The 25,424-nt window shown below is 49.1% G+C and overlaps 2 protein-coding genes across 2 annotated transcripts; one reads left to right on the top strand and one right to left on the bottom strand.

Moving 5' to 3' along the window:
* The first annotated feature begins 1,368 nt into the window (after positions 1-1,368).
* LOC134506446 (hepatocyte nuclear factor 6-like) lies at positions 1,369-12,524 on the top strand. Its single transcript, XM_063316653.1, has 2 exons — positions 1,369-2,326; positions 12,226-12,524. Exons 1-2 carry the CDS (start codon positions 1,369-1,371, stop codon positions 12,522-12,524), a joined length of 1,257 nt encoding a protein of 418 aa, XP_063172723.1.
* Positions 12,525-19,022: 6,498 nt separating this feature from the next.
* Positions 19,023-25,326, bottom strand: GOLPH3L (golgi phosphoprotein 3 like). The gene is made up of 5 exons (XM_063316900.1): positions 25,254-25,326; positions 23,926-24,205; positions 21,032-21,163; positions 20,825-20,939; positions 19,023-20,043 (listed from the first exon to the last, which is right to left on the bottom strand). Exons 2-5 carry the CDS (start codon positions 24,106-24,108, stop codon positions 19,616-19,618), a joined length of 858 nt encoding a protein of 285 aa, XP_063172970.1. The 5' UTR covers positions 24,109-24,205; positions 25,254-25,326; the 3' UTR covers positions 19,023-19,615.
* Positions 25,327-25,424: the final 98 nt, after the last annotated feature.

Raw genomic sequence — 25,424 nt, 5'->3', positions numbered from 1 at the left:
ATAGATCTCTAATGGCATATCTATAAATGTCTCTTTTCCTCCCCCCCACCCCGCTTTCTTTCCATGCACTGCAGCCTGCTGCCCCCCCCCCCACACCCCCGTATTCCTTTCCCACCCACCCCAGATCCAGGGCCAACTGGGTTAAATCCGATTGGCTTCTGATTGCAATCCGGCAGATTTTTTAGGCTGGTGACGTGGAAAAAGCAGGCAAGCAAAGGGTTTAGGCTGCATGGAATCAATATCAGTGCCTTCAGGGCTTGAAAGAAGAAAGGTGGGGGGGTGCTGGAGAGGAGAGCAACGGGGGGGGGAGGATTGAGATTGACACACTCACACACACAGACACACAGACACACACACACAAAGAGGAGGTTAGGCAAAGCTGGATGGACTTAAAGAAATAAAAATTAAATGGACATCAGCAGCAGCAGCAGCAGCAGCAGGGAGAAAGAGGCTGGGAATTGATGCATCTTTGCCCGCCCAGACGCTCGCCAGCCAGTTGTGGGAAGATCTCAAAAGTGGGACTGTTTCTGGCTGGGAGGGGGGAGAAGCTTCTTTCTCTCTTTCTGCTTCTCTCTCGGATCAAGGGAGGGAGTTTTTGTCGGTCTCCCTGGGGTTTCTATCTCAAAGACGCCCCTTCAAGCCGGCGAGGAAGGTAGAGGAGACTGGTTCGGTGCCCAGAGTAAAAATAGCATTTCTCCTTTCTCTCTCATCCAACAGTCCTATATGCCTCTAAAAGGACAAAATGCAACAATAGGTAAGCCACCTCCTTTTTTTGTGGGTGTGGAGAGAGAGAGTGTGTGTGTGTCTGTGTGTTGCGTGCCTAGGGGAAATGGTTTGGACTTTGCATCGAAAATGGCAAAATTTTCTCGCCTCCCCCTCGGCTGCCCCTTGAGCTTTCCTCTCTCTCACCCAGCCCACTTTGGGCAGGGGGTGTTTTGCATGCAAAGGAGGGTAGGGTGAGCCCCCCCCCCCGCGCTTTAGTCGAGGGCAGGGTCAAGGAGCCTTTGGAGATGGCTTGGCTTGGAACGGAGGGCTCCCAAAACAGGTATTTCCCTGTCTGAGGAGTGCATAAACACCAATGGAAGTTTGGTCCATGTCGGTCTAATGTGGCCTGACGAAATTTCAGTGCGTGAAAAGAGGAGGAGGAGGAGGAGGAGGAGGGGGAGGATTGGCTGTGTCTGTCTGTCTTTCTCATCTCTCTCTCTTTGTCCCCCAACTCTCTCTGAAGGAACGAAGCCAAGATCAGGCTTCCCAACCGGGACCAGGTGCTCCTCCGTCTCGACCTCTTCCTCCGCCCACTGCCTCGCTTGCTTCAGCGATTGAGGCCGAATTGCCCGCGGAGAAGATGACTGCCTAGGAGGTGGGACCATGAACGTCCAGCTGAGCTTGGAGAATGGTGGGGAGATGGCCGTTCAGGGGCAGGATTTCATGCACAGCGACTCGCGTCCCCTGCACTCTGCACTGCAGAGGCCCTCTCTGGTGGCCTCGGTGCTGGAAGGCAGCGAGTGCCACCGGGCAGAGCACACCCTGGCCGCCGCCCTGCACCCTGGACTCGGTTTTGGGGGGGACTCGCCCACAGCCGGCGCGGGGAACAGCTACACCACTCTGACTCCCCTGCAGCCCCTGCATGAGAAGTTCCAGCACCAGAACCACCACCACCACCACCACCACCAGTGTCTGCCGATGGGCAACGTCATTGGGAGCTTCACCCTCATGAGGGAAGACAGGGGGCTGGGCACCGGTGGGCACTTTTACAGCCCGTACCACCACAAAGATCTGGGCATGGGCCAGAGCTTGTCTTCCCTGCCCAGTCCGCAACTGGTCCCCATGCACAATTACCCGGGGGCCTCCGTCACTCCCCTGGGCAGCGAGAAAATGGTGATCGGCAACGGCTTCGAGGGCCACTCCGCCGCCATGTTTGGCCGCATGGACCAGCACTTCCAAAGAGAAATGTCTCCCACCCAGAACTCCACCATGGCCTCTCCCAACCCCATGAGCCAAACCCCCTACGGCCACCCACGGCCGGAGATGAATTCCCGGCCCAACCCGCCCATCGCCACCCAGACCACGGTGCTCTCCAGCCAGCTGGAGGAGATCAACACCAAGGAGGTGGCCCAGCGCATCATCGCAGAGCTCAAGAGGTACAGCATTCCCCAGGCCATCTTTGCGCAGCGCGTCCTCTGCCGGTCCCAAGGCACTCTGTCTGACCTCCTGAGGAACCCCAAGCCCTGGAGCAAACTCAAGTCCGGCAGGGAGACGTTCAAGAGGATGTGGCGATGGCTTCAAGAGCCCGAGTTCCAGAGGATGGCAGCTTTAAGGTTAGAAGGTAAGATAATATTTCCTTAGCTGGGATCGAGGTGGGAACCATACAAGGGATTTCGGATGCCTGTGACCTGGGCCTGCTTCCTCAGAAGTACAACCACTGCAGGCCCCAAGACCGGCTTCTGAGTAGACAGACCGGGCGTTGGGGTGCATTGACCTCGGGCTCCTGATGCGTGATTTGTTGGGAACGTGCTATTAATTACTTCTAAGGGAAGGTAGTGCAAAAGGGTTAGGGGCACGGGGGGGGGGTGTCTTAAGGACCACCGCTGACCCTGTTAGGGGTCTGCACAAGCCAACATCTGGTATTCCTCCAGCCTCAGATCAATAGTGAACATTCGTCTACTAGGACTGGAACGTCAGAATTAAAATCTAGGCCAATGTCCCTCCAAGGCCTGACCCAGTTTTGTCCTTTCAACAACCTTGTGGGACAGGCCAGCTCCAAGAAGAAGTCAATACCGTGGTGGGTGGGTATGTAAACCCTGGTGCGAGTCCGTTCTGCACACCGCGGGTTCCCACCAACCTTCTGCAAGGCCACCCACCTGCCAGCCTTTTGTCAAGGTCAGGAAGAAAAAGGTCATGCAAAGCCAAAGATTTCATGCTGCGGCAGACCTATGCCAAAAAGTTCCCCCCCCCTCACTGACACACAGGGCTCCTTCACCAGAAAACAGAGAGGCAAGGGAAGGGGTTTTTTACAAACTTAACCCTTGCAAACTGAATTAAAAGGAAAAAAAAACCCTAGCGGGAAAGAGGCGTTAAGGCAATGTCTTGAAATTGTTAAGCCTTGAACACTGGGATATAAAACGAACAGTCCCTTTCTTGGATGCATGAGGCTCAAGTCATATGAATCTCGACGGATCAGGGTTTTTTATTTTTTGACATAGGGGTTTCTCGTGTCTATAACGCAAAAAACCATTCTCTGGATTATTTATAGATATATCGGTTTTGGTTTTCCTTGTCTGGTTCCACGTTTCTTTTGAACCTGTTTTCCTAAGGGTTCGCCTAAATGTCCTCTGCTTAAACTTGCCCCCCCAAAATTTTTCCTCAGCTTTCTTTGTTGTTAAAAAAAACAACAACCCTGTCTGTGTTGCATATGATACTTGGTTCAACAGCCCTGTTTGGAATTAAGATTTTCCCTTTTGTGTTCCTAAAGATGGAGGCTAATGGGTTTAAGGTTGCTTCCTTGTTTCTAAAGGACGATATTTAAGATATTTAACCGTGGTATAAGAAGGGAAAACTGACATAGCGTTCTGACGCTGATTTTCAAGATTTAGCCTACAATCGGGGTCAGATACTTTAAGCTTCTAAATCACCGAACTGCTTTTAAACTTAAGGCATCTCACTTTTGAGTATTTCTTCTCTGTGGTCACCTTGGTAAGCTGATCAGCATTCTGGAAAGTTTCAGTTTCGTAAGACAATAGATAACAAGGGATGCAATTTAGAAATGAAACCTTTAGATTCCAAAATTTGAATTTGTACAGGTTTGTTTTTTTTTCCTCCCAGCATAAACTGTGCTCCAGGGGGGGAAAAAAAAAGGCTAAAGGGATTGAGGCTTTTAGCTGACCAAAAAAATAAAAAAATTAAAAGCTGAAGCGCAGGGGAGACGTTTCGAAAGCTGGCTCCAAAGAGCCTCCATGTGCAGAAATAGTCTATCTCTGAACAGCAGTTCCCGAGGCAAGGTGGAAAGTGGTAACTGATGGCAGACTAGAGGTATCTCACGCTGCATCCCAGTTCCTATCCAGCATAATTTTTGTGAGGTTGCCAAACCAGCCAAAGGAAAAGGCCTTGCGGTTCTCTTTGCGCCAGCTACTGGAGCCCAGCTGGCTTCTTAAAGAGGACAATAGGAGCCACGGAGGACCACAGACCCGGGGATGCCCCACGGCACCGAATGACGCCAGCTCTGTGGCTGGGCCTGCATTCCCCCAAGGCTGGCAGGTCCGTCCGTGTCTCCTACTGACCCAAAACCTCAACCCAACAGGGGCTCCCAGTCCTTAGCACAGCTATTCTGATGATTATTTATAAAAATAATGAGGCCGGGGTAGTCAGTAAACAAACAAACAAGCAAGCAAATAAATAAATAAATAAATAAAACATTGCCAGCACGGTGATCGTCCTATCAAAGCAGGACCATAAACCAAGGGTTGGTGCCCTGCTGATCCCGGACTTGATGGGAAATTAAAAGGTAGACCCAACCAGACCAACGTCACACTTAGCTCTCTTGCTTTCAACCGATTCCTTCAAAGAGAGCTCTCCAAGAGAGACACGGAGGTTGCCTTGACCGAGCAAGGAAGAACTCTGTTCCGATGGCGGAATACAAAAACATCCGTCTCTGATGAGTTCCTGCAAGAGGGAAAAATGAAATTTAAAAACTCGGAATGCGGTTGTACCGCCGTAGCTTTGCAAGGCAGAATGGGCCCGACCCAAGGCCGCCCTGTTAGCGTGAGCCTTAATGCCAAGAGCGGATCTGAATTCAGATCTCCCAGATCCAGCCTGGTTTTGGAACCCCCCATGGGCCACAAAGGCCCCTCCAGGTCGTTGCGTTACAGCTCCAACCATCCTTTGCTGGGGGCGATACGGCAACGGGAGTTCAGAACTAAAGTATCCGAAAGAGGCCCCTTCCTCTACCCCCTTCTCAGCCCTCCTTCCTGTTTTTGCCAGGGCTAGGCCATGCAGGGTGACCTGTCCAGAGACCACGTCGCGCATGCTGGAATCATCCCCGTGCAAAGATTAGAGAGAGCACAGAGGATCCACCTGCTTGCTGGTGGATTCAAGCACGTGGATCAACTAGATCACATTCCCACCTGCTCTCATGCAGCAGGGAGTTCCAAAGTCTCCTTTGGAAGGGGGTTTCCTGGCCAGAAAAAGCAGTAAAATTACACCTCGGTAATTGCAAGAGGTGGAATTTTGTGGTGGTAATTGATGTTGTGGATTTCCTGGCAGGCTGACTTGGGAGGAAGTCCCACTGAATTCAGTGCAGCTGGCTTCTGATTTGGAAACTATAGGGCTGTCCCTTGATCTTCCTCTTTTCCAGAAAAAGAAAGGACATGGGATGGGATGGGATGCTTTTTAAAACATCTGTTCCTTTGCTGAATTAGGCATGCTTCCCCCCCACACACCCCAAAGGCACTAGTGTTTATTTCCAAATTCATGTTAAGGTAATATCTTCCTTTGGCCAACTGAGAGCAAATCAAGCCAAATTTTTCAGTTTTTAAACAAAAGGAAAAGCTTAAAGAACTCCAAAGCTCACAGTCTGCAAAACTTCTGTTGGGATTTTAAAAGGCTAGTGCTTGTAGGTGTATTTGAGGCTTTTCCCCCCACCACTCCACACAAGTGACATTTGTTTTTTTGAATGTCAAGTGCCCATTCCCCCTTTTTTCTGCCTTTCACCTCCACAAACGCCGGGGACTGGCAGCGATTCATTTCAAGCTTCAGAATGATCCCTGAAGCATCGCCATCTGGTGCAGGTCCAACGGGAAGCCCGAAACACGATGCTTTTAACTTTGGTCCAGGTCAAATCGACAGGATCCAGGGAGCTGTGCAGTTGTGCTAATCCGTATTCATTCCAAGAAGCATCATCCAGTTGCCTAGCTTTATTTCTGAGTTAAGAGTCCCTGGCATCAAAGAGATGTCATACCTTTGGCTTGATTTACTCTAGAAATGGACGACATCAACAAGTAAGAAGATTCAGAGCAAGCAGCTACTACTGCTTATTCTGCGTCAACAAAGATATTGGAACAGGAGCTGAGCACCGCTAAGACCTCATTGTTAGCTCACGGCCCACTTCTGAACCGATCAAAAAGGACTGAATTTAAAATGCAAATTGAACGGGCCTGTTACAGAATCCTCCAGAGCGGTACTTGCTTCCATTTGAATTATTGTGAGCACATACACCTCAAAGATGGCTTAGCCTATGGGGCGAAAAGCAGAGTCTGGGAAGGCTACCTTGCACAGATTAAAATAGCTAAAATTGTCTCCTGACAATTTAAACTTGGGGATGCCATTATCACTTTGCCACACTTAGAGAAGGAAGATTCCCAGCGACTTTGACTGGACTTGCTTTGGGGGGAAAATGGGTCTTGCTTTTGAGTAATTAGCTGGGGCTGACTGAAGTCTAATCTATCCAGTCCCATTCTACAGATGACTATTTTAAAATTTCAGTGAATGGAAACGTGGGGTCATAACTGAGTGGCAGGAAGGCTGTTAAGAGGCTAATCTACGAACTCCATTAATGAGATTAATTGGGGTGGGTGGGAAATACTCTGCTTCTGAACCACAGGGGCAGGGTGGTCTGCCCAAGGATGCCTGAGGCTATGTTTTGAACCAGGTTGCAAATGTGCAAATGGGCACAAAGGTCAACGTGGGCTGTTGGCAAGGGGCCACCTCGGTTAGCAGAAGCCAACTTTAAGGCAAAGGATGAAAAACCCCTTCCTGAAGACAACCGTCTCCGATTCAAGGGATTTCTTTTGTTTCCCTCTCCGTGGCAATGCATCTAGTGGGGAAAGAAGTGGGGTGTGGAAGGGAAAAACCCCTCCCTTCTCTTCCAGACTGCCCTCAACCTACTGAAGATCTTCGTGTAAGAGCATCATTGATTTTTCTGAAGCAGAGCTACCAAGCAGTGAACTCCCCAGAATCCCTTCTGTTGTTCCCTTGGGCGTTCTGTTTCAAACAGAACATTGATTTTTTTTTGTGGGGGGGAGATGAGGTTTCAATTGCCCCCAAAGTGCCCCTTCTTGGTTTCAACCCTGTGGGGGGATTTTCCCCCCACCAGCAAAGGAAAGAAAGAGCGGGTGAGCTTAAATTCCCAGATGCTGCAGCACCCATTTGACCCAATTCTTGCTTGCAAAAAAATGGGGAAAAAAATAACAACCAAACATGCAAGTCGTTTTTATATTTCACCACTTCCTCTGCCACAAGTACATGGCTGAACGTGGACATGATTCTGCCTAAACGGAGGATTATCTAGGAAGCCCCATTCATCTGGGAAAAATTGTTTTTAAAAAAGGAATAAACTGAGCTGGGGAAGAGATGAATGAGGTCCTTGATTTCCAGGTGTCTTTTTTTTTTAAAAAAAAAAATCAGAATCAAGCTCGGTCTCCCTGCCCAAATGAAAAATTCCACAAAAGAACAGGGGGAAAGCATTTGCTGAGTTAGAGGCAGCCAAACTTGGTCCAGACACAATTAAAACTAAGCCAGGAGACTGAGACCAATCTGAACCAATAATAAATGGAAGATATTTTGATTGTTAGTGGTGGCGACTCGATGGGCCTTCCAGCGTTTAAAGATGCACGGGCGAAGACTGGGTCTAAGCCATCAGTAAACACAGGTGCACCGTGGTGGAGGATTTCCTAATTCGTCCTCTGGGCTCAACGCTCCTAGAAAAACCTAATGCATAATTTACCTGATAATTTTAGGCATGCTCTGAAGGACGAGAAAAGCAGGCGATGGAGGGCTTTCTGTTTTGAATGAAGCAGCTAGGACGCCCACCTTTTCTGCACGCCAAGGAATAATCTATCCCCTCAGTGCCCACGCAGAGTGGCCAACTCCATCGGACCACCCCAGGATAGATAAGAATACAAGTAATACATTAAAGAGAACCAGCACTTGCACCGAGGGATTTTGAGAAGCTGCACCTCTGCAGCGGGGCTCCTTCCTGCCCCCCGCAAAAGGAATTCTCCCCTTTCTGAAAGCTTCTGCCCAGCCCCTCTGTTTTCCCGAGCTCCAGGGCCATCGATCCTGCCCTGCAAGGGTTAACGCAAAACTGGCTGTTCTTTGCAGCCATATAGTTGGGATCTGATCAATATTTTCTATCAGCGTGCAGCCACAGCAGCGTAGCAAAGGCAGCGAGTTGGGGGGCGGGGGGAGAGCCCTGCTTGGGGAAGAGCTGGAGAGCAAAACAGGGCTTGTCACGTTTCACAGCCACAAGACAGGAGCATAGATCAGAACTTTGGAAGAAAAACCCCACCGCTTCGGCGCAGGGCGATGGTTACTACAATTTGGAAAAATCTGCATCTTCCTTTCTTTCCGCTGAGGAATATTGACCCCGCTTTCCCTCTAGGCGATCCTTGGCCTCTGACAGCAGGGCAGATTTCCTGCACACAAAACCGTCCTATGCATTAAGGTGATTAAAAAACAGCAGTTAATTGGATGTCTCTCTGGCTCAATTCAACCCACGTTTTACAACAAAAAGTAGGCAAAGTCGCTCACCGAAAACAGAAAGTGCCAAGCGGTTATCTATTTATACAGGGCCATGTGCGCATATCTGTATTTATAACAGTAATCACCATCCGCTAGAAATTAGGGTGCTTTAAAAAAACATAAAGAACGAGACAATAACCAAATTAAAACAGATCACTTGTGCAAAATTAGCCAGAAAGTTTAGGAGTCCTTTCCATCAAGGTAGAAAAAGAGGGACCCCACTGGAAAAGGGGATTTCCAAAAATCCTGGTGCCAACACCAAAAAGGCCCACCTCCTGATCATGCACACAGATGTGGCTCAGCCTGGTTTCTGAAGCCAATCTCTCTCCTTTCAGCCTTCTGCAAACGGGCCACCATCTTATGCGCAAAGCTGTTCGAATTCAGAAATGCCTAAAACAGCAGCGACAGGGAAAATGGTTTTATGGCAGTCTAACGTCAACCCAAACAGCAAGCGGCGACAAGACCAAACAGCACGCCATTTAGGACAGGGGCTTAGACCCCCTTGGGGTTGGGTGCACACACCACAGTGCGATTTTCAGCACAATGGGAGGAAATTCGCAAATGCCTGGGAAGCAACTCCATCCATTATATTTGAATGGAATTAGTCATGAAGCTTAAGTTAAATCTATTCTAGTTTTTATCCCGATCCTGCCCGATTTTTTTTTTTTAAAATTCTGGCTTTAGCTACCTTTTTGGAACGCAGCTGTCTTATCCCAGCCCTTCAAAGCCAAACTGTGGAACAAAGGAAGCTGTGCAGAGATTCAGACGTCCAAATCGCAACCAGGGTTGCTGTTGCGAAGAACATAAAATGCAAGGGGGATGCGTGCCTCCCAAGACCTTTGACACAAATTTCTACATTTACTTCAACATCCTTTCTCTGCTGGAGCAGAGAAATCTACCCTAACCCTAAACTTTTGAAATTTAGGGTTTTCCCTACTTCCCAGTACCCCCGCTATAAAAGCTGAAATTTCTAAGCCAGCTTCAAACATGCTCCTGGCAACTTCCTCATTCAAGTAAAAGGCTTGTTCTTTACAAAAGGTTTTAACACTGGGTGATCAAATCTTAGCTCATTAAACATAAAACAGCGACCCACAGTCTGCTTATAATTTAGGTTTGCAAAAATTACCTCTTGTTCTAATACTGTATCGCACCCAAGCGGTCGTTTCTTCACTCCCTAGCTATGGCTTATGTAGCTATGCGTTATTTTGATGTTCACATCCACCCGCGTGTCAAGAGAAATAGTCAGGGAACGACCTGCAAGGCCTGGCAACAGACGAGAAAAACAATGACCTATTTAGTCAGAATTTGGCAGGATGCTGCTTTGTAGAGTGTGGAATGACTTGATCGTGGTCCAGCTACAACCTGGCTTCACACACACCATCCTAAGCCTTGATGAGGTTGGTTGGGTTGGGTTGATCATGTTGTGTGAATTGGGGCACTTCAATAAACCAGTTAATCAATCAATCACTGAGTGGGGCATACCAGCTCAAGAAGGCCCAGTTACTTTCCTTGGCAATTATTTTCGGAAAACTAAGTGGGGTTCCCATGATCCAGCCAGAAACACAGAAGATCTCTGTTTACAAGTACATACAGTATTGTTTCCCTTGATATTTCAAAATTGTTGCCCTCTTTTCCTTCAGTGTTTGAAGCCTTACTAAGCCTCATCTCAGAAGGAGGTGTCTTAACTGTAATTTTTGGCTCACTTTGCTTCTCTCCAAATACTGTATATTCTTCATTAATTTAACGCCTTGCTTCTTTCGGAATATATAAACCTACCACCACCACCACCACCACCCCATGCATATTAAAAGAATTGGATTTTCCAACTCAGCATTGTAGGAGGAGAGCTGTGTTAGTCTACAGTGGCCAAAAAAAAAAAAAAACAGGAGTCCAAACAAATTTTAGCTCACAAAAACTTACGCCTTCTAATAAAATGTGTTTGTCGGAAAAGCAGCTATCGGACTCCTGGTTTTTTATCAGGAGGGTTTCTAAGAGGCCCCAACGTTGCATGCCAGCTGGTCAAACTCCTTTTCTCCAGCTAGGGTTAAAATGGCACCATCAGTAAGAAGGCGGTGCCAAGTTTAGGGCTTGCCCAAACGCCCCTTGCAGAGCTGCTGAAAAACCGGCCGCGTCAAAAGGTCCAGCTCCCCAGTCCTGTCCTGCAAGCTTCTGAATTTGCTGGAGGGAGAGGGTGAAGGACGGATAAAAAGACTTCGGGCTGTCCTTTGAAGGAACGAACGGGCAGCCCCGCCCAGTAAGCAGGGCTCCCTCCGGATGCCAAAATGGGTTTCTTGCTGGGGAAAGCTACCCGATTCAACGGTGCCAAGAAAGGTTGGCTTTCTGGGAGGCAAGAGAGGCGGCGGAGGATTCCAGTCACCAGAGGTATTGATTTGGCATTAAATGTCTTGCTCCCCTCTCTGTCCTCCTCCACCCTGCCATTAAACAGAGGCGTAAAAGCAGAGAGCGGTGCAGTTGTGTGCTTTAAGGTCATCCTCAGGCTAAAGAGCAAACTTTTATTTTTGATTCCTTGGGCTTCAAGTCAAGACTCATTCCAAGGGAGGGAAGCAAAACAGAGGGATATATAATAAACACACACACACACGTACATGCACCTACATTTAAAGAAATATAGATACACACACAGAGATCGAACACTCAGCCACGGCACTAAGGTGTGGCTGGATCGGGGCCTGTTGTTGCAACTTCCTAGCTCATAAAATTGTTAGGTCGGTGCCACGTGGTACGGTCTTCGCAGCCCAAATCAGAGGGGTCGGAGGGGGGGATAACCTTCTCTCTTCTACAGACCCCCGTCTCCCCCCCGAGCCGTATCAGTGCAAGTTAGCCCCAGCATCTCTGATGTATTTTCACAGCAGCCAAGTTATTTTGGCCCAGAAAGTTAAAAAAAAAACTCACCAGCTGGCAGTTCAGACATAATAGCTGAGGAAATTGGGTGTCTCCTAAAAGACCTACCCAAATGGCAAAGTTGCCCAAGTTAAAAAAAAAAAAAAAGCTCTTTTGTGCCAGCAAAGAAATGCATTTGACCCCAACCTGGCTACTCCACCTTCAGCTCAAAAGATGAACAGGAGCCCAGCCGCATTACCCCCACACCCCGATAACGCAGAAACCTTCTTTGTGGCTATAGAAAGGAGACGGGATGATGGCTGGGGCGGAGGATGATCTCGGGATGCCTCTTTTTGCTCCATGAAACCTCCACCGAGAGGGGCAGTCTATCGGAATGCCAGTGAGACATGGAGCCTGGCAGCCTCACTTGAAGGCTTCGCGGGGCACTGGCCTTACCTCCCATTCAGCTGAACGTCCAGGAGCCTGGGGAGGGAGCCAAGCTCTGGAGGACAGGTGCAGGTGAGGAACTTGGGAATGCTACATGCAATGGTCCTTAGTCCGTCTAGCATGGCCCTCTGCCAAGGTTTCCAAGCCTGGTGACTCCAGATAGTCTCTTCACCTGTCTTCGGCACAGGGGATCGAACTAGGAATTCTGCAATCATGGTGGGAATAATAATAAATAATAATGATAATAATAATAATAGAGCGTGGGGCAGAGAGGCAAGCTGATCATCTGTCAAGGCAAAAGGCCATCCGCAGTGCAATTAGCATTTTTGTCCTGATTCAGAGCTGGCTTTCTGCCCCTTCGGGGCCCAGGCTGCACAACTAACGGCTTCTTGTCGTCCCCCCCTCCCCGCCTGTCCCCCCCAGCCTGCAAAAGAAAAGAGCAAGACCAAAGCAAAGTGGACCGGAACCACGTCCCAAAACGCCACCGGCTGGTCTTCACGGACATCCAGCGCCGCACCTTGCATGCCATCTTCCATGAGAACCAACGCCCGTCCAAGGACCTCCAGATCACCATCGCCCAGCAGCTCGGCCTGGAGCTGTCCACCGTTAGCAACTTCTTCATGAACGCTCGGCGGCGAAGTCTGGACAAGTGGATGGAGGAAGGGCGGTCCCCCTCCTCTGGGCCGACCCCGTCCTCGGCCGTCACCTGCACCAAAGCGTGACGGCCGAACGTCCCCCTTTCTTGCACCAAAGACGGAAGGCGAGCACTTCAGCCAGGCAGGCGTTAGAACGGCCAAAGGAGAAGGGACTTCAGTTCTGAATCCTGCTCTGGAGTTATGGCCCCCCTGAGACTTTAGCCCCGGCCCTAGGCGAGGGGGGGCCCCTTCCTCAACCAGACTCCCTGACGGCTCCAGAAGGACCTTGAGAAGGACAGCCCAGGCCACCGCCAAGAACTTCTGGTTCCATTGTTTCATTCCACAAGCTGTCCTGGGTGTCCGAACGGGGGTGCGATGCCACCTAGTGGTCCAAAGCAGGGGAAAGAGGGGAGGGGGAGGAATGCCCAGAACGGGACCCTCGGTTTCCTTCCACCTGGGGGAAGGAGAAAAGCCCTACCCTTTGGAGCAGATGTCCTCAAACCATCCCAAAGCGGGCCATCTCCTTCTAAACCCTCGGTCCCAAATACCGCTCAACGCGGGTGGGTTTAGCCAAATCCCTCAGCCCCGATTAGGTCCATGAAGCGTAAATGACTGAGACCCCCCCCCAATTCTCTCACGGGTTCAAGCAAGTTTCCGAGTTATGGAGAGCAACTCTTGCAAGCAGGACCAGTTTTAATCCAGGTTTCTTGCCCAGGACTCCTCCGCCCTTTTTTCTAAGCCACTGCAGGACAGACAGCAATTCAAAATGAGCACAAGTTCCACCCCCCCACCCCCACCCCCCGTGCAGAGATCCACCAATGGCTAATTTCGCATCCTGGACACCCCCCTGCCCACCCTCCCTTCCCAAGCATCTTTGGGCTGCCTGCTTATTTTCTGACTCCCCTCCCGGACCTGATTTGAAAGGGGCCAGAACGCAAAGCGGCCCTCTAGGCCAGAATATTTGTGATGGAGACGGCCAACTGGGCAGGAAACAGGAAGAGAAAAATCTGGCTTGCCTCCTCCGGGCCATCAGCAGCACTTAATTTGCAGGAAGAAGCAGGTGCAATTGTTCATGATGCGGAAAACAGGACACTGCCCCTATCCATAGAGCACTCAGGCACCTTTCTCCTTTACCGTTTTAAATGTATTTAAAGTGCCGTCGAGTTCAGCGCTCTTCCCTGTGACGGCTGGCAGTGGCCACTTTCCCATCGGGCCCCAAAGATCGTGCGGCTCTTCCCAGGACAGTCTTGTCACCCATTTCATTTCATCCCGCCTCGCCCCCCTCCTCTTCCCACGGCCTTGCTGGTCCCAGCCCGCCCCAAATGCAGCTTGAGAAAGGGCACCCGGCAGAAGGAAGCTGCTCAAGAGCATTTCTGGACGGACCCACCTCCGCCTCGCCCCCGCCCTTTCCTCTGAGCTTTGCGGCAGGCAGGCAGAAGGGCCCAACTCGGGAAGTAAGCCCGTTGGGTGGGGGGGTGGCCAACTGCCCCAAAATCTGGCCTCTGAAGCAAGGATGCGCTCCTTTATCAACTTTTGCAAATGGAGACCCCCTTCCGGATTCTATCTTAGCGTAGTTTGGTTCCCGACCCTTTTCTGTTTCAGCTTGGGCCGGGGTCTTCTTCCAGCCAGATTTGGAAAGGGGGGGCCGCCTGGCAGCAGGAACGAGGGAAAAGAGGGTGTGTTGGGGGGGCCGCACTTATCACGAGGGAGAAGGTAGTGCTGTCTAGGGAGGAGGCTCCATTTTAGGTCCTGAATTTCTAGCCCAGCTCTCCCCACCTTCCAAAAAATCAAACAAAACCCCCCTTTCGGGTGGCAGCGGGTAAAATGCCAACTCTGAGCCGACATGCTTCGAAATCGCCTCCCAAAGCCCCAACCTTTGCTGTGCGGAAAATAGACCAATTACCCGAGAAGTCGTTAGGAAGAGCTAACAGGAAGAAACAGCTTGCAGGGAGCAGACCTGGGCAGCCCCCAAGATCCTTTTCAGCCGTGTAATTCTGTGGCTTGATGGCCTTTTTCAGGCTGCGAAGCAAATCTCTCTCCTGGGGGGCACACCTCATCCTAACGGGAGCCTCTCCCCAGTTTTTCCGAAGGAAAACCACCGGGATCCAGCAGCACCCCCTTGATTCTAGTAAAGCTAGCCGAACCTCACGGGTTGTGCTTGTAAATTCCCTTCAGCAACTTTTTGTTGGTCATTACTCTTATTTAAAGAGAGGTGCTTGCCACTGCAGCGGTAAATGGACAAAAAGCCTTCACAGCAAAGCCATGTTATATGTTGGCAGTGCCTCTCGAGATGGGCCTAGGAGCGAGGAGGGACAAACAAGGCTGGCATCCTTCCTCTGCCCTAAAACATATGTGCAACCCACAAAGGCCACTGAAAAACACGCTTCAGTGGCAGGGGCTAAATGCTAGAACGCCACTTCACTGGGAGATGGGAAGCAGGGATCCTGTAACATTGGGGAAGCCCTTTTGCTCCCCCACCCACCCAGGGCTGTACCAATGCAAATTATTCACTGCCCGCCTTGGAAATCTGCCTTTGTAGAAGTGCCGTAGCCGGCTCGGCTTTTACTGGGTCTGTGGCCAAAGTCGTGATCTATGCAGAGGACACCGCCTTGGCTACCTGTGGCCCTTCTCCCTGCCCCTGCCGTCGCCTCCTCTTCCTCCCCTTCCATTCCTATTGGGTGTTCCCCATGTCCAAAACGGTCTCAAAATTACCGAAAAATCAAAAAAAGAAATTCTACCTCACTTTCTCTCTTGCACCAAACGATACCAAAGACGGTTTGTTTTCATTTTGCAAAAGAAGTATTTTGTGCGCCTGCGTGGGTGTGTCGGTGTTTGAGGATGCGTGGATGGGTGCGTGCGTTGTAGTATATATTCCTCTCTATTTTTAATTTTTTGAATTTTTTGCATGGCTTCTCTAAGTACTCGGTTTGCGTCAGAACTCTCAGCTTGCTCTGGGCAGAGAGGGCACTAAACAGAAACGGCCTTCCTGTTTAGTGGGGGGTCTGGAAAACCCAATTTCTCCCAATGTGCTTCCCCCCCCCTTTCCTGCCACCGTGTTCCAGGTGGGAGCTAAGATAATGCACTTTAGTGATTGAGCTGTTGGGACAGAAGTTTTGAAGGCCCCTTCTGAACATGTCCTGAGCCACAAAGTGAACAAACAGGAAAAAGAAAAGAAAGGGGGGGAAATGTGGGGGTGCATTGCTTGCCAATTCCAAATAGAAGTTAATGGAACTGGGGGGGGGGGAGATATACTCCCACCTTCTTAGAGGCTGATAGGTTTCCTTTGCTTACTTTTCACTCTGCTGACACTGTATTTTTAAAATGTTCTAGTTTTTTTTTTTTTTAATGCTCTGGCCAATTAAGCAGGTCTCTAAAACTTCCAAGTTTTTTTTTCCCATACAGGTTGACTGCCTGCTACTTACAACAGGCAGACCCTGTTCGTACCAGCAATCAACATTAATCATTACATTTTCACCCTACAGTTTTACCAAAGAAGGGGTTGAGGTGACTCACAATAATAAAATATTGTTCAAATGCAAAGTAACCATGCAGAAATAGAGATTTAAAAAATCCATAGATTTTTTAATCATTCAGGTACTAACCGACCATGCATTTTCCAAATGAATAAACGAGTGGCTAGTATTTATTTCTGACTGGAGCCCACTCGCTTTTCAAAGTCGTTAGGATAACATTCCCATATAAGTGTTACCATCTTGAACACGTCTCACTTTTTAAAAATTATTTTCTCACTTGGCTCTGGTCTCCCAGGAATTATGGTTGAGATATGCATTCCTCATCTAGAAAACTCCAAAATCTGCATGCCTTGCCAAATTGGAACAAAGCAGAAGACAAGAGAGATCAATCTGACAGTGGGGGAAAAACAACAGAGCCCTTGCCTCACTTCTTCAAGCATAGATGCAGCTGGGTTCACAAACCCTAATTTGGTTTGTTTCGTTTGGTGTAGGGTGCTGTGTGAACCCATCCAGGATGGCTTAATTTCTATGCAAACCAAGCTATTAAGGCTTGTTTAAAAAACCATGAATACAAATCCCAGCTTAGCATTTGCTTAAGCACAACACTGCTTGCTCACTCTCAAAAGAAACAAATCTTTGGCACCATAAATTCTGCTGGAACAAAAAGTTAAAAAAAAAAATTGTTAGCACCCGTCAATATGACCTTAACTATCAAAGACTCAAATCAAAAGGGGAAGAAAAAATATATGTATTTCTTACCCTTATATTTAAAATGTATTTTAAAAAATGGGTTACTTCTAAAATCTCACGGTTTGTCAGGCGGGCAAGTCCATTCAAACCAATTTCAGCCCCGCAGAAAAGCAGGGCCTTTTCGCCGAAGTGTTAGGCTCTGCTGAGATTTCTTTTCACCTGCCTCAAACGCACGTCGTAGCTTGTGACATCTGCAGCAATGAGACCTGGGAGCTAACAAACCAGCCTCTCACCTGTTTGACAGGTGGAAGGTGTGGCAAGGAAGGATAATAGATGGCTTTAAGGAAATACTTTGCTAAACTCCAGAAATTAGTTCCAAAGTCCTTGTGCTTCTTCAAAGAACCCGCCTGGTAGCAACAGGTCCTGGAAAGACGTCTGTACCTAACCGTACAATTCAGCTCTGATTTCCTAGCATGAATCTGCTGCCTTATCAGTAACTATTGTTCGCTTGTCACACATTCTATGTTTTCTGCAGAAACCAAAGCTTTACAACGTTGCAGGCGTAAAAATTAAAGACCGCCACGAAAAGCCATTGGCGCCTGGGCTTGGACCAAGCTCACGCCAGTGAGACCCCTCCGTGGGTTAGGCGTTTCTCTCCGTCAGCCCTCACACACGTTCCTTAGCCTGTTAAGTATTTTAAACGCATCTGGAAACCCTTTCAGCCTGGGAAGACCATTAAACAGAACCAGAAATAATTATTTGTATTACCAAATTCAGACCCTCAATAGGAATAGCAGTTCAAAAAGAGAAAAAAAAAATCCACTGCTTCTGCCCAATTTAGGTTCTACTGCAAGATCAGGCTGCTTACTTTTAAAATGGATCGCTCTTCCTGTGCTTTAAGTACGGCTGGACGGGCAGAGGTAAATAGGAAAACCTTTTCTACAGGATAAGGGATCGTTAAAAAAAAAAAAGGCCTACCCTATCATTCAAAGGTGGATATATTCCCCATAAAAGACGCCCCTTTCTCTTCACTCTCTGGCCAGTGTAAGCTGAGTGATGTGGTCATGTTTTAAATCAAAGCAGTGCATTACTATCTATTAATAAATTGAATGTTTCTTCTTTGTTTGTCAACCGTGCTAACTTAAAAGAAAAACCAAAGTCTTTTTTGCCTGTAAACAAGAAAACGAAAGGACCAGAAAAAAAAAAGAAAAGAGTTGAAAAAAGCTGTACATTTTATACCAAAGTTTTTCTTCTTGGATACCTCATCCTGTAGCTGTTTGTGGTGAAATGTTATTCACAGAAAGTAAACATCCTTAAACTGAAGCACAGTGGGGCTCTCTACTTCGTGCGCAAGGACAGTGGGGAGGCTGTGGGAAAGTGGGGTGCGTTTTCTGGTTGGTTGGTTGGTTGGTTTTTAAAAAGGCAAACTTTGATGTCAAAGGCATCTCAGAAGGGCGCGAAGGAAACCAGCACCACACAAAATGAGCGACCGGTTCTAAGCACCAGGGATTCTCGCTCACTCACCCGCCCAGCCTCCGCAGCCCTTTGCTCTTCCCGTCCGGCCAGAAGGATCTTCTGAATTTTCCCCTCCAAATTTCTTCTTCCATCTATGGCATTTAAGGAAATGTTCAGCAGGCTTTAAAATCTACTTAAATGGCCTTAAATTGATCCAGTTTGTATGTCAGAAACCTCCAGTGATTCTCTAACTTAACCAAAAAAAAAAAAAAAAATTGCAGGGAACACAATCCACAACTTTCAAAGGAGGGGAAAGAGTTTAATAGCAAGGTGGTGGCCTCCACACCTCTCAAAACCCTGAAACACTGCAGATTCAGGCACTGAGAAACCAAGGCCTAACTTGAGTATTGCAGCTTCATAGGGTCAGTCCTCCCTAGCGGCACAGCTACCCTAAACACACCTCTGTGATCTGTGAACTCATGGCGAGGCATTAAACTAAAGTACACTGAGTTGTGAGCAGAACCACAAGCGTTAAGGTACAATTTTATGCAAGTCTGGAATTTGGCTTCCATTTCGTTACCTTCAGGTTTCTAGTCCTCAAGGTTGTGAAAATACGCTCAGAAGGACACCATCAAGGCCAATGGACATCTTAAAAGTCTCACAAAATAGCTGAAGAAAATATGATTTTTCTCACGGGCTTCCACTGTCCCTCCCACTTCCAGGAGAAAAAAAATTGTACAAAGGAGGAAATTATGCTAATCTAACCAGCTTGTATAACGTATGCTGGCTTGAGAATTCAGTGGTGGTCAGTACAGGTGTTCAGGGTTGAATCAGACACACTTTGATCTCACTGAAGCGCACATTAATGGTTATACCAGTGGAAATCGGCCTGGAGTGTCGTTGCTAATTACAAATATTCCCTCCACAACCTTTAGGTTCAAAAAACACAAACAAAACACACGAGAGATTGCATAGACACCTGTGGTGTAATGGTCTTTTCTAAACAAACACAAGAAGAACAGCACAATAAAAAAGCAGAGGAACTGTGATTGAAAAACGAGGCAAGACAACAACCGAGGTCGGAATCGTGAGGTTAAAAAGTAGAAAGGAAGGCAACGATCGAGCACGCTGAAATTAATTCCTCCCCGATGCGGCAAAAAGAGGAGGATTTGAACTCAGAGGAAAAGTGGGGGGGGGGGCAGAGGGAGAGAACGACTGTTCAATCCTTTTGCACCAGACACAGGCCCTCCTTCATTTTAACTCGGGATCTAGGAAAGAAATCAGCCCGGGATCAGGGGGAAGAGCAAGGCGCAAACTTCTTGGCTCATTCCCAGATCCAAAGAAGAGGATGTGATGGCGGCAGTGGCGGTGAAGGTAGGGCTGTCCCTGTAACAGAGTGAGCTCACCGGGCCCAGCGTCAGTGGCCGGCGGTGGCCATGGCAAGCCGAAGTCCCCGAAGGCTCTTGCTCGGGAACTCGGGAAGATTCCAGCAAGCAAAAGCCTCGCTCCCGGAGGAAAACAGCTGAACCCCTTGGAAACGCTTCGCTCAGCCGGGAGGATTTAGGACTTGTTGAAGGCTGCCAACACAGCCCAGATCATCTCTGTGCCCCCTGCCTTGGCAGCCTCCGCCTCAGGGTCCCTATCCACCAGATCCTTGGACCTATTCATAGCCACATCGTACTTCTCATCCACCAGGCTGGCAAAGACGCTTTCCATGACGTCCGAGGCGTGGGCCAGGACCAGCAGCGCCAAAGTCCTCCGGTCCATGCGGTGGGGGTCGTTGACCCACCTGTCGAGGACGCTCTCCTGGAGCCTCTTCACCAGGCGCTGCTTCTCCGTGGTGTTCGTGACCGGGTGGGTGGTCATGTCGAAGAGGAGGAAGTTCTGCTTCTCGGTGGTCAGGATGCCCTTCTCCACGAGGTTCTTGGCAATCCGCTCACGGACGTTGCGGAGCTGGTACTGCAGCTTGAAAGGGTTCCAGGTTTCGCCTGCGAGGGAGGGAACCATTTTTAGCCAGGGTTTTCCCCTCTGCCGGGACCCAAAAGCTCACTTTGCAGGCAAACGGGAAGAAAGCCGGCCACAGCTTTGGGCCGGCCAGCCTGAAACTGTTTCCTCTGCTTTCCTCTCTTAAGTCCTAGATTTTGGAGGAGGAGAACTCCAAAATACGTGCATTTTTATCTGGGAGCTGCCACAAGTTGATTCCTCTGTCGCCTCTGGGTAACGTCGCACCCAACACTTGGGACAAAGCTTAAAAGCTGACTGGGAGCTCATCAAAATGAGACAACGGCCAGAATCCTAACCTGATTTCTTCCTTTTGGGCTGAGGAGCCTAGCAGCCACTGCAGCTTCTAAGCCATTATTTATGGTTTAGCGTGTCTGTGAACCTAGCCAATGCTGGCTTCTTCAACCGTTTAATAATTCGCCCGGTCTTCATTCTGGCCAAATCTACACATTGTACTAAACCATAATGGGGTTGCTTGGTTTTCTGCTGTTTTGATTTGGACTGTTGTGCTTCGAGCCCAGGATTTACAGCTGAGCGGGCTTTGGCCCATTCCAATTTACTCGACAAAACCGGGGCTCCTTGCGAAGTGTGACCCCAACCACAGGAACCGGCAGGGCCAGTGACGTACGTATGTTACCTGCACAGCTGCTTCCACACATTCCTCAGGGGCAGCTGCATGGTGGGCACCTTGCATCAGGCCACAGAATCAGCTGCAGTCAGAGAGGCGAAGACGGCAGCCACGCAACGCAGCCGTCCCCTCTCCCTTACCTGTGAGCAATTCAATCCAGGTCTGCACCGTCTCGGCTGGCTCGGTGGCTTTGAGATGGCGGAGTGTCTCATCAAGGAGGACGTCCCCAGTCGGGGCATCGGACTTTACGAGGACCTAATGGGAGAGGAAAAGGGGGCCCGTGCACTGAAGAGGTGGACTTCAGAAAGCCCTTAAGGGTGTGGGGAAACGGAGAAGGAAAACCCTACCTTTCGATCCAGCAGCCGTTTTTTCCTCATGGACTGTGGCTCAAGCTGTATCCTTCCTCGCATGGCTAGCTCAATGAGGATGCCGCCTCGCAGCCCCGAGGAAATGCAGTCATTCCAGAAAGATGTGTAGCCCTGAAAGGAAGAAGGAAGCAGAGGTCCACGGAGGGAGCTCAGCAGTTCCAAACGCACACACCCAGGCTTCCGTGTTTTACCACAGGCCCTGCCGGCCCTGCCAGGTTTTACCCACAGACGAGGACTCCCCAGCACATTTAGCAAAATCGTTATACATCTTGATACAGAAACGCATCCACCCTTGGTTGTCAATTTAATAAGGTGAGGAAAAGGCCGGACACCGGTTATTGATAAAAGGGTGTAAAAATAGAGAGCGGCATCTAACAAAATTGCCATTAGATTCAGGGGGGGAAGCGGTTTTCAGAAAACGTGCATTGACTAGGACAACAGTGTCTATAAGCCCAGAGTTTAAATTCAAGATATTAAGTCTTGCCACTTCGGCAGTCTGAATTCAGGGTAATATTTTACAACCTGCATTCTTGCATCAGGCAAGTGTGAAACAAAAATCAGAAGTATTGCTCTAATCTGCTAACTTTTTTGGGGGGGGGCTGGTAATTCCAACATACTATACTTCCCAGTAAATTATGATAGTGACTAAGATCTCTGTAACTATGCCTAGCAACCAAGTATGCTGGCCATAATTACTTGCTTTTTTAAAAAGCCCCAGCTATGTCAATAATACATTTCTTTAGATTACTACTTCCAACTTTGACAGCACAGATATAAGGCATATACTGGAAACAATACCGTACTTCATTCTGGCCGGGAACCTCTGGCTGACTAGTCTGACAGAAACTACTCATAAGAAAAACCAACAGAGATTAGAGTTCCTGTGTGACCAGGATACACCCATGAATTACCAGCCCAAATTTCTCAAATGTGTGAACATTTCTAAGACACCAACTTCCTTTTCCTTCTCAATATCCAATTAAATCATTACGCAGTTCCTGAAAGTAATGGGGAGGGGGAATGGGACTTTAACAACAATCTGCAGTTTTTAAATGATGTAAAACATTTAAATATGTAGAACTCGGTGTTACCTTGAAAATGTTTACTCAGTTTATTCAATGTTATGATACTTATAAATCTCTGGTCTATTTAGTCTGTGCTTTCCCTACTTTTTTCTTTTTCTTTATTTTGCGTCTCTTCTTTTTCCTAAAGCATTTATTAAAAAGAATAAAAGGAAAAGAAAGTGGACTTTTCTACCACTGTCGCAACGTAGCAAGTCCAGCTTCTGTCTTAAGATTTGAGATGATTTCCTCTTGACTCCACATCAGGCCGAACACAACTTTACTACCCATCCTACCCTCTAAGACTTCTGACCGCAATACAGAGATTTCTGCTACACCTTTTTTACCAGGAAGAGAGGCATTTTAAAACCCAGCTGGAGGTCTTTGGAATCTTGTCCTTAATTTTGTTTAAAGTACAGTAAAAAGGTGTTTATCCCACCAATTGTTTGGTGATTTAATCAGGAGTGTGGTTTTCCCTAATGTAAAAAAATCCAGGCATTCGTTCTACAGTCATGCAGCTCAGAAAGGCCCAGTTCTCCATTCAGTCAATTACAATTAGCTTACAAGGAGATCCCGGATGGGAGCTACATCCGGCAACCATTAGTAGAGATCCAAAGGCTTAACGAGCCATCAAGAAAAGCCAGCACCGATTTCTCCCTGAACAAAACCGGTAACGTGCCATGCGTGTTCGGTGTCACCAGGGAAAAGTGGGAAATGAAGCTCCTGAGAGAAAGTCACAGAACAGGTGCAGCTGGAATTACGATGCCGTAAGTTAATTTAAACTGTGTCCCCAAAGGGCAAGGAGTTACGTACATAACATACCAAGGTTAACTTGCTGCTTTGTTACGAACAGCCTCCAAGTATAACTTACGGAAGCAGCAGCAGCATTTTAGCACTTTAATCTGTGATGTTTCAGTTGCGGATCCCCAGAATTAATCATGGGAGCTTCTCGACCAAGAAAGACATGGGCACTGATTTTCTATTGTTCCTCTGTGGAGGAGAGCCAAGCTGGCACAGACTGCTGGTCCCTGGTTTTTCATTAAATTGGGTTCTATTTGTTGAGAACTCAATCAAGATAAAGCTTCTCTTCTCCTGCCCATGGCATTAAATTAACATTTCAGGGCTTAACGTTACATTTTTGACTGATCAAGCCAAGAATACATTCGTGGCTTGGTATCTTGATCAGTTAAGCTCGTGTGGCACAGCAATGCCCAACAATATTCTTGGAAAGCGTTGTTTCCCCCACACCGCTTCTTAATCCCCAACTTTTCTAACCAGGAGAAAGATATTAGACTTGATGTTGGCAAAAAAACTTGGCAAACTGGTTTACTGGTAAAAAGAAAAGTGCCAGAGGGATTAGTTTACCCCTGGCTCAAAATGCAAACTGCCCATCGTAATAAACCCCACCCCTTTGTAAAGCATTGTTAAAATCCCAGCTGAATCACCGATGACCTTTGCTGAAAAGGAACTAGTATCCGACACTGCATTTGAATTTTCCTTCTGAGGACTCAACTTGATTTAATCTTTCTGTCCCCCTTAATACAGCGTTGCAAATGTTGTTTTCCTGACCGCTGCCGTTGAGGCTTTGTTTGTTCAGGCAACTTGTTTCGGTTGTGATGAGTTGTTACCAAATTGAATCACTGTTGAGGATGTTTCTGAATAGGTTTTGTTGCTTAGAAGGCGCCAAGAGACAAATCTGACTGCCGTGCACTGCCAGGGGCCCGGGGCGATCTCGCCAGAAAAAGGGATGACGCAGACCGTTTTTGCAGGAACCGCTCTGAATAGGAAAGGGCCAAAAATGAGGGATCCTACCTCTTTATCCTTCAGTCCCAAAAGCAAGATCTCTTCCATGAGGGTGAGGCGGATCTCTTTGGAGTCTCCCGGGTCTTCCTCGCCCAAAGTCTTGTCCACCAGGGCATCTTCGTCACCCTCCCCCCGCCTGTCCGCATCCTGTCCAGCGTCCACGCGTCTCCCTCGGCGGATCAACGTGGTCATGGCTCCTCTGCTGCCTCTGGAACCCAAACCGGAACGTCGCTGTGCAAACAGCCGCAGGTTGTGCCATCCGGGCCCGCCCGCCGGGCCTCTCGACAGCCTGTGTGAGAAACCCGTCAAATCCCAGGCAGCCTCCAGCAAGCAACGCCCCGACAGGTGACGGGCCTGCCCACACTTGACCTCCTCCCCACCGCCTAGAGTGGCTTCCAAGCACACCAGGAAGTGCCCAACGGAGACGCTCTTCCCTCTCACCGGACTCCGCAGCCTTCAAGAACCCACTCCTCTTTGGTGCTAAACCACTGTTTGCTCAACCATGATTTAGTGAATCAACCACAACAGGTAGCTGGGACAGCAAACAAGGACGAAAGGGACTTGAAAACAATAGCCCACCCATTTTGTAAAGCAACAGACAGGTTTTAGTTGATCAGCCTCCCTAGGGTTGTTTGCGAGCAGGATCTGAACTTGGTCTCCATGGGATCCGGATGCGTTGGGACCACCGTTCCCAGAATTCCTATGCCGGTGGGAATTCTGGGAGCTGCAGTACCAATATAATCCGAAGGCTATTCCCCCTCCCCCTTTTTAAACGCTGACCACGCAAGAGATGCTGTTTCAAACATCTAGCAGAGATACCAGATTAAAGCTGGAAAGGGCTATACAGGATTCTAGTCCCTGCCGAGTAACCATTTCGCCAAAGATCCCAATGCAAAAAAATAAAACCCTTCCCAGCCGGGCTTTCAGGGCAAACATAACGGAAGAGCGGGGTTTTTAAAGCTGTTCGAGGTCTGCGGGGCAGGCAGGATCCACGTCAGCAGCACCGGGGCTCGTTCCGTGCGCGTTTCCCCGGGGGAAAGGCGGATCTGCGGCCTAACCTGGAACCCGCGGGAGCCCGGCTGCCGCGGGCGATAGAGGAGGAGGAGGAGCAGCCGGGGCGGGGGCGGGGGCGCTCGGGCGCTGGAAACGGCGGCCTCGCTCCCGCGCCCCCGACCGAAGGCGGAAACCAGGCTGCGGGGATCCGTCCCCAAGGCGAACCACCGCGCCCGCCACCCGGGAAGCGGCCCCTCGCCAGGCGGCCCCCCCTCTATTTCCGCGGCGGGTTCTTCGTTCCGGGGGGGCGGAAGAGGAGCCCGCCCGCCGCCGCCGTCGCCTACCTGCGGTCCCGGCCCCGCTGCCCGCCCGCTGCTCGGCCGCCTCCCTGCTCCCGGGCAGCCGCAGCCCTCGGGCGGAGCGGAGCGGACCTCGCTTCCGGGTTCACCTGCGGAGAGAGGCGGGGAGAAGGGATGACCCGCCGCCGCCGCCCCCCCCGTCGCAGTCGCATCGGC

This window comes from Candoia aspera, chromosome 17 (assembly GCF_035149785.1).
Source record: "Candoia aspera isolate rCanAsp1 chromosome 17, rCanAsp1.hap2, whole genome shotgun sequence".
NCBI classification, from domain to species: domain Eukaryota; kingdom Metazoa; phylum Chordata; class Lepidosauria; order Squamata; family Boidae; genus Candoia; species Candoia aspera.
Note: the sequence above shows the minus strand (reverse complement) of the source record. Positions and strands in the feature narration are given on the sequence as shown.

Coding starts and splice junctions, on each gene's coding strand:
- LOC134506446 (XM_063316653.1), top strand. CDS start 1,369: ATGAACGTCCAGCTGAGCTTGGAGAATGGTGGGGAGATGGCCGTTCAG. Junction 2,327..12,225: donor GGCAGCTTTAAGGTTAGAAG/GTAAGATAATAT, acceptor TGTCCCCCCCAG/CCTGCAAAAGAAAAGAGCAA.
- GOLPH3L (XM_063316900.1), bottom strand. CDS start 24,108: ATGACCACGTTGATCCGCCGAGGGAGACGCGTGGACGCTGGACAGGAT. Junction 21,164..23,925: donor TGGGACTGAAGGATAAAGAG/GTAGGATCCCTC, acceptor TCTTCCTTTCAG/GGCTACACATCTTTCTGGAA. Junction 20,044..20,824: donor CTGGATTGAATTGCTCACAG/GTAAGGGAGAGG, acceptor CCTCCCTCGCAG/GCGAAACCTGGAACCCTTTC.